Below are 17318 nucleotides of genomic sequence, written 5' to 3'. Positions count from 1 at the left end.
CCTCATTCTGCATGAATTATGAACATGAATGAGTGAAAAAAGAAGAAGAGTGTGTGTGTATGTGTGTGTGTGTGTGTGTGTGTGTGTGTGTGTGTGTGTGTGTGTGTGTGTGTGTGTGTGTGTGTGTGTGTGTGTGTGTGTGTGTGTGTGTGTGTGTGTGTGTGTGTGACTGGAATGTATGTGAGTGTGTTTGTGTATCTATGCATGTATGAATGTAGAGCATAGAGCAGGCACTAGACTAGAGTGAGATCAACATTGAAAATGGAGGACTGTATATTGTAATATGAGGAGTGAGTGAATGAATGAACGAACGAATGAATGAATGAATGAATGAATGAATGAATGAATGAATGAATGAATGAATGGATGGATGGATGGATGAATGAATGACTGAAGGTGTCTGACTGACTGGCTGTGCACAACATCCACATCCTTGTGAGAGGTTAAGAGTTGGGACAAATGTGTGTGGCATGGTGCGCGAAAAAAAAAACACACAAAAAAACAGCACGTGATAAGCCAGTCACTGAGCAGGGTTTCTGACAGCTTTGACCGGGCCTGGGGCAAAATCATCCGATAGGGTACCTCTATAAATACATACAATGCATGAGAACCCATTTCTGGGCCCCATCTCTCCATGGGCCCCGGGCCAGAACAACTGACCCCTTTGTCCCCCGTCGGCTTCCCTGCACCGAGGCGCTGGTGAGGAGGGCTAACTGGCTGGTGCTGCTGGTGGTGGTAGTGGTGGCCTAGATCTGTGGCCCAGTCTCCCCTCCTCGACGTCTCTCACAGCTCTCTGAACACCCCCCACCACCCGCTACCTACACGCAATACAGGCAATTTAATGAGGACTCAGTTCTGGGGCCCCTCTCTCCCGGGGCCCGGGACCCAGTTCCCTTTGCCTCCCCCCTCCAGACACACTGTCGGCCTCCCTGCCCATTCACATCCACCACGTCCCTGGAGTGAGTCGTGAGGATACTAACGACAGCAGCCAGAGATGAGAGAAGACTTTCTGTGGAAAATGGGGGGATGGGTGGTTGAATGGTGAAAGACGAGGAGGAGGAGGAGGAGGAGGAAAGGAGGATGGAGATGCTCCACAAACAAGCACTCAAACCCCCTCTTCACTTCCTCCCTCCATCACCACCACCACCACCACCACCACCGTCGTCGTTTGTCACATTCCCCAGTTTAATCAAAATAATGCCGACGTGTGTTAAACAAGCCGCGAGATACGAGATAACACACACACACACATACAGGAGCCAAGGGAACCAGGGCTTGCGCGTCGGTCGTCCGGGTAATCATACTGAGTGTGACGCCTTGACATCCCAAGTCAGGAGGGGGCACCACACACACACACTTGCACAAACACACACACACACACACACACACACACACACACACACACACACACACACACACACACACACACACACACACACACACACACACACACACACACACACACACACACACACACACTACACACAACTACACATACACACACACACATAACAACTACACACACATACACGCACACACACACACACACACACACACACACACACACACACACACACACACACACACACACACACACACACACACACACACACACACACACTCCAATCTTACATTCAATACACTTAAGTGTGTGTATAATGATTGGACTGCTGCTGATTGGCAAGGGGCTCCTAGCTTTAGCACAGCCCGCTGGACTAAAACCAATAGATGCCATTCCAAGTAATTAGTCAAGGGAGCCGATTGCACAAACGCACTAAAAGGTTAATGGATGAAATAAGGCATGCATATTGAAATATAGGGTGCATTCCAATATGCAGACTTCCCGTCCTCCCTTGCTCACTTGCCCGTCACTTGTGACGTCATGATGATGTGAAGGGAAAAAGTGAAAGCCCATTGGGAAACTCTAACTGTCATTGTGACCACAGCACACAAGTGTACACTGCACACTGCACACAACGAAATTGCATTTATGTCTCACCCGTGCAAGGGGGCAGCCCTCAATGGCACCCCAAAGGGAGCAGTGCGGCAGGACGGTACCAGGGTACCTCAGTCATGGGGGGATGGGGGGCACTGGTTGATTATTCCCCCCACCAACCTGGCAGGGGCGGGAGTCGAACCGGCAACCTTTGGGCTACAAGTCTGACGCCCTAACCGCTTACCCCTGACTGCCCTTGATGGTGTCAGTGACGACAGAAAATTAATTCAATATCTTGCAAAAGCACAATTCTAAAACCAATAGATGCCATTCCAAGTAATTAGTCAAGGGAGCTGATTGCCCAAACGCACTGAAAGGTTAATGGATGAAATAAGGCATGCATATTGAAATATAGGGTGCATTCCAATATGCAGACTTCCCGTCCTCCCTTGCTCACTTGCCCGCTTGTGAGTGACGTCATGATGATGTCACTGACGACAGAAATAATTTCCCAAGGTGATACACACAGGAAGTGACATAATAGCAGTGAGTGGCAGATGGCTGCTGGGAAGAGCACCTACTTGCTTTGTCAGAGGAGGGCATCACTGACATTGGAGTGCAGTCCAATATGCAGACTTCCGTCCTCCCTTGCTCCCTTGCCCGCTTTTGACCTCATGATGATGTCACTGACGGCAGAAAATTAATTGAAATATCTTGCAAAAGCACATTTCTAATGTCAATTTTACATTTGTAATTGGAATGGTGAATGAAAAACAGTCCCTCAAAAGTTATTGCTGCTATAGGCTGACAGCTGGGAAACTCGACTGCTTTATCCACGGAGGCGGGGCCAGGAGGCGGGGCGAGGCTAGGAGTGTAGGATAGGAGTGTGCATATTGGAATGCATCCATAAATGGCAGGCAGGCCCATGCCAGACTGAAGCATGTTGTTATCGTAGCACTTTTCAGCCAACATCAAGAAGATGGTGCTGGTGTACTGATGTCAGGGGTGTCGAACAGAGGGCTCAAGAGTCACCAGGGCCCCATCTTTATAGGGGGCCCACACAGTGTCTGATTTATGTAGATATATGGCTGAGTAGGTCCATTGGAGCTGAGTGGACCAACTTGTAGGCTCCCCCTTTCCTTTGGCCCGGGACAGCTGGCCCCTTTCCCCCACCCCCGTCAGCTTCCCTGCATATCTGGACGTATACTACGTACTAATACTCATTATAAGTAATCTCCACAGTCCCCCATTTCCCCCCGCCATCGAATTAGGACAAAATTGGAGAATGATAGCGAGAGAGGGAAAAGAAGTGACTGCTTATGCCATACTGTCACACAGAGGGTCCAAGTGGAGGAGATGGTGGTGTGTTGGATGATTTGACGTGATATTATTTACTGTATAGTAGGCCTATATGATGATGACACTTGCGATATTTATAGAATCATGTGATGTCACTGTTATTAGCATCTAATGAGGGTGCCCGTGCGACCTCACTCAGAGCTCTCCCGCAACACTGTGAAACGCAGCTCCAGTGTTGCCATATGGAAAATGCTGAATTATCGTACCTAAACCTCAAAATTATCGTTTTTGGGGGCTTTTTGGAAGGAAATTATTGTACAAGACATAAATTATTGTTTCAAGGCATCAAAATGAATTGAATGAGAACTCTGAAATTATCGTACATCATGTTTTTTTTATCGAACAGAGGTCAAAATGGACAAAATGATGGTACAAATATGATAATTATCATACATCTGGCAACACTGTGCAGCTCTCTCTTCATTTTCCTGAGTCAAACGCGCCGCAGAGTCACACCCCTGGAGATCATTTATGTCGACGACGACATTTTTTTTCCCGCCAATATTTTTGTCACACCCAAGGATGCAGCATCTGTGGTGGCGCTACTGGATTCTTAGCACTTAGTCTGCAGCAGAGAGGGATGTTGGATAGAGAGACTGATGTGAATCTGTAACCATCACATACCATATCAGCATCCTCTACATGTCTTCTCTTCTTCTCACCCATGTCTTCTTTAGTATGCTACAGGAGAACAGCAAGGTGGAGATCAGATGAAGACAGACAGACAGTCTGACAGCCACCCACCCACACAGCGAGAGAGAGAGAGAGAGAGAGAGAGAGAGAGAGAGACAGAGAGAGAGAGACAGAGACAGAGAGACAGAGACAGAGACAGAGACAGAGAGATAAAGAAAGAAAGAAGAGAGAATGTGTGTGTGTGTGTGTGTGTGTGTGAGAGAGAGAGAGAGAGAGAGAGAGAGAGAGAGAGAGAGAGAGAGAGAGAGAGAGAGAGAGAGAGAGGGAGTTTCACAGACCAGTGAAAAAACAGAAGACATCAACCTGTCTTTAATCATTTACTCTTTCTTTTTTAACCTCTATTCTGTCCATATTATCTTCATCAGACATATACATACGTCCCAGAGTCCAGTCACATCTGCTTGTGTGTGAAGGCTCTAAACATCACTGTATTTTGCGGCTCAGGTAGTGCATCTGAAGGGGTGCTCCTGCTACAAAGGATCAACGCTGCCACCTAGTGCTCAAGAAGGGGAATGTATCCTCCAGAGTGCCCTGTATTTACTTTACACATCTCCATATTCTGCCAACAGTGACACTCCTGAGAGTATTGCATGCATAGAACAGTGCACGGAGCAGCTATGCTTTCTTTCAAAGCGCACACACGTGTAAACACACATACCCTTGCACGCACACACACGCTTACACAGACGCATGTGTGTGTGTGTGTGTGTGTGTGTGTATGAAGGCATGTGTGTGTGTGCGTGACTGTGAGTGTGTGTTTGTGTGTGTGCGCGCGCGTGAGTGTGTGTACATGTGCGTCTGTGTGTGTGTGTGTCTGCCTGCGCACGTGTGTGTTTCTGTGTGTGTGTGTGTGTGTGTGTGTGTGTGTGTGTGTGTGTGTGTGTGTGTGTGTGTGTGTGTGTGTACATACATGTGTGTGCACTGTGCAAGCACGTGTGTGTGCATTGGTATGTGTGTTTATTAATTTTTTACTATATAGTGAATAAGACAATATAACTCCAAAGCGCCGGAGGGGTGGGTCTATGGCGTTACGACAGAGCCAAACTATAAATCAAAATTATAGTTCATACTTCATCAGGTATGTCACTGTTCCCTTCCCATACTCATGTTATTAGATGACAGACAGGATAGACAAAGTTAATACTTGCACTTTCGAGAAATACTGGGGGAAAGGGGAAACACAGGCCAACTAGGAACCTGGGATAGGAGGACCCTTGGAAATAGGGCTAGGCGATATGGAAAAAAAACAGTATCACGATATAGTATCAGTATTACGATTACTTAATATCAAGATAACGATATACATCACGATATAGCACAATTACATACGTTTTCAGCTATTCTCTTTATTTGCTCTTTATTTTTTCATGTCGCAAAACAACCTTTCTTTAAAATGGATCTTTTTATTCTTATTTTTACAGTTACATTAACTTATAGTGTGTATTGTGTCAACTTGAAATGTAATTAAATGATATTCAATTGCATAAAATTGATACGTTACTATCACGATATAAACGATATAGGAGAAAGGTCACGATATACACTCGTATATCATGATAACGATATATATATCGTCATATTGCCCAGCCCTACTTGGAAAGCAATGAAATTCACGCACCCTCCACGTTCCAATCCTGCTTGAAATCGCATGGACTCTTTCTCAACCCACGGCTCACCTCCCCACCACCTCTTAAAATACTCCGGCATGTGTGCTCCTGCAAACAAAGCAAGAACTAAAATAAACCGACTTCCTAACCAGAAAACAAGTAGACACAGGTGAAAATATAATCTTCTTAATAGGGGAGTCGTATAAGCAACACCCATTCTGGATCAACACATTAAGCAACACAGTGACACCACATCCAAAGAATTCTTGTTCCATAATGTTCTCTGGAAGCGTACCCCAGCGCAATAAACCCAAGAATTGTGGAAAAGCGGAGATAAAATATAATTACTATCTAGGGACGAAAAATATTCCTGCTCGTGTGATGTGAAAGAGCGCTGCACAGATGTGGTTTTATGCATTTAACAGTGCTGATATTTAGAGCTGCCAATTCAAATACCTTGAAAAAAACGGCATTCAACAGCCAGAAACATTAAATTAGGCCCTATAAACTACCACTTTATTGCAGTCCGAGCAATTACACTACTGTGAATAAAAAAAATTGTAACAACATTCTCATTCCCAAAATTACTCCCACATAATTCCTTAAGAATGAAGTATTTCTAACAACCATGGGAAAATTGGTCTGTCAATAAGTGTCGAAAATGGGAACACTAGAGACAAGAGTTTGTGCAACCAAGTACGTCTGGCCGCCCCTATTTCTTGGCAGTGTGAACAGTGTGAAAAAATGAAAGATTCCACAAATATACTTATTACAGAATATCATGAATGAGCACTGCATGGTCGAAAACGTTTCTGCCATGGAATAATACTGCTGGATCATTTTATTGTCAAACTCACAAGTGCTGCACGCACCCAAAACATATCCAAGTGTGCCCAGCCAGAGCTCAGTGCCAAGCCATTACGTACAAGACAGCACATTTTCTGCAGTGAGTGAGAGGGGTAGGCCTACCTCCTTTGATGTGCCACGCCTATCTGAGCACAAGAGCCCGCATCGCATAGACACAGCTGTAGTCCTTCTTATGTGTCCCTCAAGCGTGACTGAAAAATCATTACACTTTCAATTATACTAATTAATTCAGCAAAGCGAGGTCTAGCCGGAGGTTTCTGATTAGCATGGAGGTCAGGCTCTCCTCTGGCCCGGCCCTGCTTGGCACCAACGCTCAGTGGGATAGCCTCGATCCGATCGCCCAAGGCCCCCCCCCGCCGCGTATGTAGAGATAGGCTAGCTGCGATTCAGCAATGTGATCTTGGCATTTAACTAGGGTGGCTGAAGATCAGGGCTGGATTAAGATGGCCTGGGGCCCCTAGTCTACAGGTTGCTGTGGGCCCCCTCTGGCGGACCGATTTTGTGACAAATTTACATAGACTGTCATAATTACAAACTAGGAATTAAGGTAACATGTCTAACAACCTATCACAATTCTGCAATTTTTCACTTTTGGCCAATTAGGGCCCCCCTGACAGGTGGGGCCCCTTGGCTGCAGCCATATCTAGCCTGCACATTAATCCGGCCCTGTTGAAGATATTGCCTCATCAACATTCTGCTAGAGGACTCTCTCTCTCTCTTTTTAATGGATGTTGGAGACCACCTGCTGGCAGAAGCGGAGACGGACTACACTATAGGGCGATCTCTGCTGGGACTGTATTAGCTGTCTTCCAGCACCACCCTCAAGGTCACGAGTTTAAGTGGATGTGAACAGGGCCAGCTACATTGTGTCTTTCTGTTGATCGCGCACCTCGGTGTCTCATAAATTAGAAAAAGGGCCATGAGAGGGTAAGGGTTCATTAGTAGGCGTGGCCTTGGGGACGGTACAGTATGTGGCCGTTATGAAATTATACAGTAGGCTGCACAACGCAGCAATGGACATGCATACTGCACTGAGCTGCATTGCAAAACAGCAGAATACCTTACCTCTCTGCACCCATAATCAATGCAAATTGTGATATGATTACTGTGGTATGACTACTGTGTTATGACTATTGTGACTATTATATGACTGTTGTGTTATTTACAGTTGGCTCACAGTGATATCTGAAACTGATACATAAAAAATAACCATTTTACAATCCAGAATTGTAAAAAGGTGATAATCAAATTCATTATCTGGCTCTCAGGCCTGCGGTATGTGCCTGCCCAATAAGATGCAGTACAGCACAGGAATGACCTTGGAGGTATAAAATGATAAAAACAATATGTGTTTTATAAGACGTTCAGTTCATTCTGACAAAAAAAACCTGGGTCTACTCCATATAAGAAAACAAAGCTTTCAAAAATAATAGTTACAAGACAAGAATACAGTCCCTAAAAAGTAAAATCACACTTGCCATCTTAAAATGTTATTCAATATACAGTATTTGTTTCTGCTGTAAATTGCTGTGATTTATACGTAACAGGCCATAAAACCATGGGAAGAATTCTTGGAAAACACGGACAGTACACTTTACATGAGCAAACACACAACTCATGGACATAAAAAAATTACCATTTTACCAACATGACACTGTTCACTAGAATGGTTGGGCATTTATAAATACTACTAATAATAATGATAATAATAATAGTAGCAATAATAAAACATAAAAAGTCAGAAATCTATGAGAAAGAAAGTCAGATACTTGTGAGATTGTGAAGTTGCAAATGTACACAGTAAATTCTGCAGTGCTCACATTTAACACTTAGAGAGTTGATTTGACATCATTTGGACTTAAATGAACTCTCTAAGTGTTGAAGTAACACCGCAACATTTACTGTGTACGAGGGAAAAAAAGTCAGAAATCTGCCATCTTCCACTGAAACTGAGAGCCATTGAAGGAAACGTTTAATTGTGGTAATTGGTTTTTCGGCAGTCTCTGTCAAACAACAGCGACTTAAAGAGCACTATTGGTACACACAGATGGGTAATTTCACGTGAAATCAGACGCTTTGGGAGAAGGCAGAGTTGAAAGAGTGAGCTCAGTAAAGGAATGTGTTACATTTTCAAGCATCAAAGGGTATGTTGTAGCTGTATATGATGGCAACTGGTGGCTAGCATGTGTTGAGGAATGTATGCCGAACACTGGAGAGGTGAAACTGAACTTCCTGCATTCTCATGGACCATCTCCATCCTTCACTTTTCTCTTCAGACCAGATAGACTTGTTGTCATGGATCATCAGGATGTGCTTCTGGTAGTGGAACCTGTAACTGCAACGGGACGTACTTATACATTATATCTACAAAAGACACAGCTGCTGCTTCAAATGCACTGGTAGAGTACAAAATGAGAGTGTAGCCATTGATTATCTCTTCAAAGTACGGTAAAGGGAAGATGACACAGGTACACAGAGAAGGAATGTTCAAACATTCACATATCATCATTTGGTGTGTATAAATGGACATCTGCCTTAGTTTCTGAAACCTGGGACCATGGAAACTGACCATTTTTGTTTTGTTTTTGTTTTGTCATGTGATGCTACTATGGTATTACCATATTATTAGTAAGTGGTCTGTATGATGCCATATTTGTGATTCAAATTCTCTCTGAAATGAATAAAGAACCGAACACCAGCATTTGAGGTGTTGCTAATGACATTGCCGGCTACGTTTGGACAAGGAACTGGCCATTTTAAAATATAGTTTTTTTAGATATTCAATTTTTAATTTTTCAATTTATCATAATTCATATTCTGAGAGTTGTTGTATTCCAAGCTGATTGCGTAATATGTAGAGCCAGAAAAGAGCTTTCAAACCATACCACAGGCATCTTTTTGTGACTAACACTGACTGATATATTCAAGGCTGAATGTATAGTGTCCTACCCTCACATGTGAACCTTTCCTAGTCTGTTTCTCCCTTAATATTAGTGTCAGATTCAAACCAATGCAGTTCTGGGGTGATACCTTGCTACTAAAAAGGCACACCAAGTATGATTGAAATCCGGGTCGGTCGGGTCCCAAAGTGTCTGATTTCACGTGAAATGACCCAGATACAGATAGAGTGGTTTTCTACTGATGCACACAGACACCCATACACAGGCACAAAAGGTCAGAGTAGGTGACGTTGAGAGCTCATGAGCTGTGTTGCCAGATTGGGCGGTTTCCCGCCCAATTGTGCTGCTTAGGGTGGCCGTCTGCGGGTAAAATTTTAATTTATCAGGAAAAAACGCACAATATTTGGCCATAGAAATCAATAGAATTGGACGGGATTTAGTGCTTCCAGGCGGGTTTCGAGCATTTTTTGGGCTGGAAATCTTCAGCCTCATCTGGCAACTCAGCTCATAAGGACTTAATTTGGCATTAGTCTGGTCAACACCTACAGATAGACACTGGAATTGACAGCCTTTGAAGGAAACGGTTTGAGTTTGGTAACAAACACCAGGCATCACTCAGCACTATCATTTTGACACGCTGACACACACAGTCATTAATAAGCGGTTAGGGCATTAGGCTTGTATCCCAAAGGTTGCTGGTTTGACTCCTGACCTGCCAGATTGGTGGGTGGGAGTAGGCCTAATTAACCAATGCTCTCTCCCATCTTCCTTCATGAAGTGAGCATGGTACTGTCGCACAGTACTGCTCCCTTGGCGCATCACTGGGGGCTGCCCCCTTGCACAGGTGAGGCATAATGCAATTTTGTTGTGTGCAATGAGAACTTTGTGCTGTGGAGTGCTGTGTCATTGACAATGGGAGCTGGAGTTTCCTAGGAGCACTTTCACACAGATAGACAAAAGAACACTGCAGGCGCACAGGAAATGGCAGATTTCTGTGTTTTTTTTTCTTGCAAATTTCTGGTTTCTTATTGGTCAGGAATTACATTATAGGCCCATAATAATATAAATAAATGTTCCTAATATGATGTCCTATCGGCTGACAAATTGGTAGCCTAGGCCTACTACTGGCAGTCTAATATTTATTATTTTCAAGTCTGCATAATTCCGATCAGTCCATGCTCAATGTGTCATTGTGGCTAAATATGGTTCAGAGTAGCTCTCCATCTATCCCCCATTCAGCTGTGGGGAAATTATTTTATTAGCCAACAGTAAAAAGTTCCTTCAACCAACCCTTTCATTTGGCCATCAATTAGTTCTGTGAAATAGCCTGTCCTCTAACAGACCACCCTTTTTTGATTTTCACATAGGCCGAGGCCTATTTGCTGTATTTCCAAGCATTATTCATGAATGTGCATATCATATTTGTCTATGTGTTTGCATTGCCTCATTTAACAGTATAGAAAAAATTAAGCGTAGCAATGCAAGTCTACGGTACAAAATAAAGCGTCTTCAAATGTACTATAAACCACTTTAAAATTCATGTAAAATTCACCAGAATGTTAAATGGCAATTTAATTTCGTCCAGTGACCAATTGTGGCTTGATGCTAAAGTTACCAGTTACTTCCAGTGATTATGCTAAACTATGTTGATAATTTGGCAATTTTTCCAATAAATCTAAGTAGGCCTACTGAAAACACTGAGAATGATGCACATTCATGAATAGGCTTGCAAATATGTGAAAATCAAAAAATGGTGGTCTGTTCCTTTAAAAACATAGCCCATTGGCTATGTTACTCCTTTATTTTGTGTTTGATTAAATGCTTTTTGCAATGAGGCAACTGATTATAGATGCACAAAACCAGAGAAATTAGAACACAGGGAGAAGGCTCAGTCTCATTGGTTCCCATTGTAGCCAGTTAGCTTTGCATGCATTCTGCAGTAACGAGCGTAGGCCAGTCCTTCATGTGGGAAAATGTATGGAATGGAAAGGGGAACCCATGCTAAATACATTGCTACTGCCATTTCCAGTCACAAATATGATCAACAAAACATTCCTGGTAAGCACTATGACTGTTAACAATAGGCTGTATTGACAAATCGTTCAGGTGTGTAGTTTTACAGCTGGTTAGAAGATTTCAACCTGTACTCGCTAGCATCGTGCTAATGTTTATGGGTTTGGCCCCATAAAAAATGAGCTTTGTGACCCAGTATATAATAATCTAGTGGCGCAAAATAATCGAAATGCTACTCAAATGGGGTCTTATTATTTCTAGCTTCGAACTTAATATTAATATTTCAGGACAAAAAATTATAAAAAATCAAAAAAATTATAATGGTAAAAAACTCCATTGACACCCATTCATTTTGCACTGTCCCGTGGTTAGGGTTAGCCAATTGTGGCTAATAGGAAGTTCCGTGAGTGAACAGCCCCTGACAAAACTCATTGAAACCAAAGATTACAAAGTCACTTCTGTCGTGGCGTTTTTACGACAACACGCCCTTTTACGGCACCAATTTGAGTTACGGCTGTTCGAGGCCCGCTTGTTATTTAGCCAGCTAGCCAACAATTTAATTACAAGAATCTGCTATCCTAAAGGGAATCTCGAGGTGGGGGAACTCAAGTTCGGTGGAAATGGGTACTTCGTTGGAAGCAGATCGTACACTTTTCGTGGGAAACCTCGACCCACAAGTCACAGAAGAGCTGTTGTTCGAGCTGTTTTTACAGGCAAGTTTGGGACGAAGCGCACCCTCAGCATGTCCACTGCACAGTCCGTTATTGCTAATGATGCACACACACTCTTTAGAAGTGTACATTTGTGTTTGCTGAATAAACTGGCCAATTTGATTTAAATAGCATTCAAATCACGGTGTTAATCTCGCAAACTAACCTGTGCAGAAACAAATTATACAGAACAACTCAGGGCGCCAATCGGGGAATTAGCATGTCGTTAGCTGATTGTTGAAATGTGAGGAGGCTTCCTTGCAGATCTCGAATGATGCAAACGTACACATTGTATCCTTTTGGTGTGGTTTCAATCAAGCGCTGTTTATCTATTCTAGTTTAATTTCAAATTCTTCCCCAGTTTAGTTCTCGCCTCTGACCTCTTCAGTTGTTTGAGTCGAGGTTGGCACTTGGCAGGTACACGTCGCTGTTTGACATTTGTCAATGGGATGCTGCTCCCTGTTTCATCTTCTGCGTTTCCTACTTGCAGGCTGGCCCACTGACGACTGTGAAAATCCCGAAGGATAATGATGGAAGGCCAAAACAGTTCGCGTTCATCAATTTCAAGCATGAAGTTTCTGCGCCTTATGGCATGAGCTTGCTGAACGGAACAAAAATGTTTGGGAGACCATTGAAAATTCAATTCAGATCAGGTAAATGTTCTTGGAATATCTCTCTAACCGTTGTTTAATGCTTGAAAGTAGTAAGCCTGTGAGGTTTTGAAACTTCTTATAATCCTGTGTGAATGACAGGCAGCAGCCATGCAAACCAAGAGGGAAAAGGAAGCCCGCAGATGAGCCCATCACACACACCTGGAAGGTAATCAGACATGACATTTGTGTATAGCTTCCTTGTCAAAGTTAAGGAATTAAACTTACAATTTGATTTAGCAAAACTAATTAAACTGTTTGAATGTCACATTTCACTTCTGTATGTTTACTGATTGTGCTAAACGAATACATACTTAAAAGCCATTGTAAGTGAGATTTTCTCGTCAGTCATTCTGTCTTGACAGTTATGTGAGTGGGAAGAGCACTCGTAGCACTGGTAGACCTAAGTCAATGCCAGTGAAGTTAACTCACGAGTTGTGGTGTATTTTTAGGTTTGATGGGATGGGATCTCCAATGTTCAATACGCCTCCTCAGCAAATGCAGAGGTCTTTCTCATCACCTGATTCCCTACAGAGACAAGCACTGGTAAGTTTGTTTGTGCACCAGCAGAAGCCCTGTGGCAATACTAAAATGGTTCAAGCTAAATGTATGAAAATCTAACTATAGTTTTAGTAAGCATTATCGCATCTATTACTTCATAATACTAACAATACTTCATATAAAATTGTCATTGAATGTGAGCATGTCATTACATTAAGCCTTTTTAAACATACAACTTGTGAGTGTACATGTATATCACTCTTGTTTTGTTTAGCATGCATTTATTATGCTTTTACATGATGAATGCATTATGCATTTGCATATGCATTTATTTAAACATCAATGTCAAACAAATTAACTAAAATATGCTTACTATACGCCTAACATCCTTATGGATGGATTTTTAGGGCAATGTAAGATCAGCAGGGTGTGTGGTTGTTGGTATCAAACCATGTAATTGGACAGGGTAATGTAAAAGTTGAAAGTGGGCCTAAAGCAGAGGTGGGCAAGCTCAGGCCCAGGGGCCACAAGGGCCTGGAGAGCCTTTACAAGACGGACAACTTTTAAAAACAAAGTGATCCATTAACCCAACATTCTTAAAATGGATACCCGAAACAGGGGTTTTGTGGGTTTGATATGAACCCAAATCCAAACAGTAGGCTACGGTATTCATTCATTACAAATGCAGAGATGAAATGGCAACATGCATTTTTTTCTTACTGTAGACACAGGCAAGCTGCCTGCAACATCGAGCCCTTTGGTCATTAGTCCAAACCCAATGTGGCCCTTGAGCCAAAATTTCCCACCCCTTGCCTAAAGGGTACATGGGCTTACTGGGTACACTCACCTTAGAATTAATCAAAAGCCCAATGATTTCAATGTATAACTGTGGAAAAGTTCTTTGCAGCTGAAAGTATGGGTCTATGGGTTTCCTCATGTTGCATCACTGGGCTATGAACTACACATTTATGGCATGTTTTTGAATGAGACGCTAAGTATTTTGCAACCATGTGAAAATGGTTAATTACTGTAGTTTATCCTGTCATTAGAAGAAGTCATGAGTCATCCTATCCCATGGCTACTTAAAATCTTGTAAAGTCGCTGCATTACTTTCAGCTCTGTCCTGGCATCACTCTCAGAATTACACAACATTGTTTGTCTTGATGTAGAACCTTTTGGGTTGCACTGCATTACTAATTGTCTGAAGGAGATTTCACCAGAAGGGCAATATTGCAAAAACATTTGGAAAAAAAAAGGGGGGGGGGGTAGTGCAATATAGGCGTTGACATGTATAAACATGACACAAGACAAAGTTGTTTTATTTTTCAAAGTAAGGACCGCAAGTAATCAGATGTTGCCTGCTGATTTGTAGACACAAGGATTTCTAGACTAATTAGAGCAACAATGTTGTGATGCATTTCTCGAAACCATAGTTGCTAACTTCATTAGCTACTTTGTTGTTTGCAATGCAATTTCCCATTGACAACTACCCAAGTTGCTAACTTGCTGACAACTACGCTTTCGAGAATTGCACCCCTGGTTGCTTCTTGGCTTGCTGATGTGACCACATCTATGTCTTTCCTCTCAACCTGCTTCTTGCAGTCTCAGTAATTGCAACTCACTGCCGCGCTGCTGCCTTCATTGCCAGTCACAGCACTTTCTGCACGGCAGCCTTAGTTTGGATTGCTCTTCTTGACTGCTCCAGATTTATTGCCTGATTTGTATTCGGGTAGCCTGTCTACAATCCATCTGCTAGGGTGCATCCCAATATGCGACCTTGCTTCCTCCACTTGTGCTTGTGGCCTCGCCCCGCCTCCTGGCCCCTCCTCCGTGGAGTTAACAATAAAGTTTCCCAGCTGCCAGCCTAGCCAAAATAACTTTTGGGGGACTATTCTTCATTCATCATCCAGTTTGCAAATGAGAAAATGACTTTACAATGGCGCTTTTGCAAGATATTGAATTCATTTTCCGTTGTCAGTGACATCATCATGAGATCACAAGCAGGCAAGTGAGCAAGGGAGGAGGGAAGTCCGCATATTGGACTCCACTCCTAGTGTCTTGGATCCGGAGTTCGAATAGTTCACACCTAGCAATCAGCTGCTGATTTGTGCTCTGCTGAGTGCTGAGCATTTGCTTTGTCTGCAGCATCTCTCCAAAAATTGTGAAGGAGTATTTTTGCCCAAGAGTTTTTTTTTTTTTTTTTTTGTCTTCTCCCTACTCAGTATTGTTGAAATAATGACCAAAATGAATCATATACCGGTAACCAGACGAGGCTCTTTTATGGTAAACCTGCATCAGTATTTGGCAGCTCTGTAATTATAATTATACGTATTATTATAACCTCAGATTCCCTTGGAGACTCAAAACTTTATTTTGCTGTTCCTATACAATAATAACATCAATGCATTGTAATGCAGAACTATATTAATGCTCTAAAAGAACGGCATGAACTGTATGAAATGGGTGCAATATCAATTTGTGTTAACAGCCTAAACTGATAATTATTAGGAATTAATATTTCCTAACACCTTTATCATGCCAATTGCTCTGAAGCTGATTGGCAATCAGATGTACACACACACACACACACACAAGGAAAGCAGCTTAGAGCACTTTCGTTGACCCAACTTCGGGCCGTGACTGATGATCATTTTTAGACGCTGGGCTGCAAGCTGCATGTCTGTCATCTCGATTGGATGACATTTACTTACAACTCTTGACAGCTCAATGCTTTTACTTGTAGTGTGTGGTGTAGTCAATGGCTCATTTTTACTGCTTGTTTTTTTTCTAGTCCGACAACATTCTTTGTTCTGCAGTTTGGCTGCTGCCTAATTCAAAACAAACATGCATAAACTATTCCTACTGTTGTATAATGGGTATCGGTTACATTTTTACAGCAAGTAAAAAGTACAGAGATGTGGTATCGGCTGAACTTACCCTGAGGTAACCGTCTGCAGAACAGGGTCGTGGTAGATTGCTTCCCTGCCCGGTCGGTCGTAAGGCCCACCCAGTCTTATTTTTGACTCCCAGCCCAGGTCCTGAGCCTCTTGGTGCAAATATGGTTCATACAGCGTGCACTTGCCATGGTGGACGTGGGATGACATTTGTACCCACTTACTGTAAAAGGGGAACCTATTGAAAATGAGATGCCAGATCCCAAGAGGCATTCCCTATGTGAAAAAACCCAATAACATAAATGCATCAATAACTCTGTATTCCTTCGTGTTAACTCGCACACATTAGTTTTAGTGTTATTGTTAATTATGTCTAATTCCGATCATTGATTGAAATTGATGTAGGCTAACCAGCACCAACTTCACTTCAAATTTCTGTGGTCATATGTAATGCTTGGTCTTCTATTCATAAATAAGATGTCATTGACATGAGAATGCAGACTCTTAATATGAGTGCTGTTTTTATGGTGCAGACTCGTTACAGCCTGTTTTTGGCCAACAAGCAGAGTGCTTGGTGATTACACACCTTGTTGTTCTACTGTATTTGCAGGTGTTACGTTTAAGACATGAGCTTTAAAAACGAAAGAGAAACAACTTCAATATTTTACTGTCGTCCCGTAATACACCGGTTTTGGTGTTTGTAGAAATGTGTAGCACATAGAATGGCAAATGACTGTGCCAACGTACAAAATGAATGGCTCAGTTTATGGTTCTTGACACTGAAATTTGGCTGACCTGAACACCAAAACTGAAGTACTTAATCTTGCCATTAAAAACATGGCAAGGCGGGCGGGGAGGGATCCAAAAAGAAAAGGAATTTCATGAAGAAATTGCTGTAGCTATCCTGAGCATGGAGCACAAATTCCAAGTCCCTGTGAAATGAGGTTACACAGGGAGACCGTAGTTTTCTAATTGTTACAAATCGTCAATGGTCTAGTGATGTGCATTCGCACTGCCCTTACGGTTCGATTCGATAACGATTGGGGAGGTAATGATTCGATTTGAATCGATTCAGTCTGATTCTACGATGCATTACATTTCTACTGAAGGACAAGGCCGTTTTTTTCAGTCATGAGGCAATACCAGCAGTCAGATACTGAACCACATTTTATTGGCTGTTGTGTGCAT

At 42.6% G+C, this 17318-nt stretch overlaps 1 protein-coding gene across 1 annotated transcript in view; it reads left to right on the top strand.

The window, feature by feature from the left end:
- Positions 1 to 11874: 11874 nt before the first annotated feature.
- rbm7 (RNA binding motif protein 7) overlaps positions 11875 to 17318 on the top strand; it is a 6778-nt gene continuing 1334 nt past the window's right edge. The window contains exons 1-4 of the mRNA XM_063204442.1: positions 11875 to 12088; positions 12576 to 12738; positions 12838 to 12904; positions 13188 to 13281. Of these exons, the coding sequence (XP_063060512.1) occupies positions 11996 to 12088; positions 12576 to 12738; positions 12838 to 12904; positions 13188 to 13281 (417 nt within the window). The 5' untranslated portion in view covers positions 11875 to 11995. The remainder of the gene's footprint in view (positions 12089 to 12575; positions 12739 to 12837; positions 12905 to 13187; positions 13282 to 17318) is intronic.

Source organism: Engraulis encrasicolus, chromosome 8 (genome assembly GCF_034702125.1).
Source record: "Engraulis encrasicolus isolate BLACKSEA-1 chromosome 8, IST_EnEncr_1.0, whole genome shotgun sequence".
Classification (NCBI taxonomy): Eukaryota; Metazoa; Chordata; class Actinopteri; order Clupeiformes; family Engraulidae; genus Engraulis; species Engraulis encrasicolus.
Note: the sequence above shows the minus strand (reverse complement) of the source record. Positions and strands in the feature narration are given on the sequence as shown.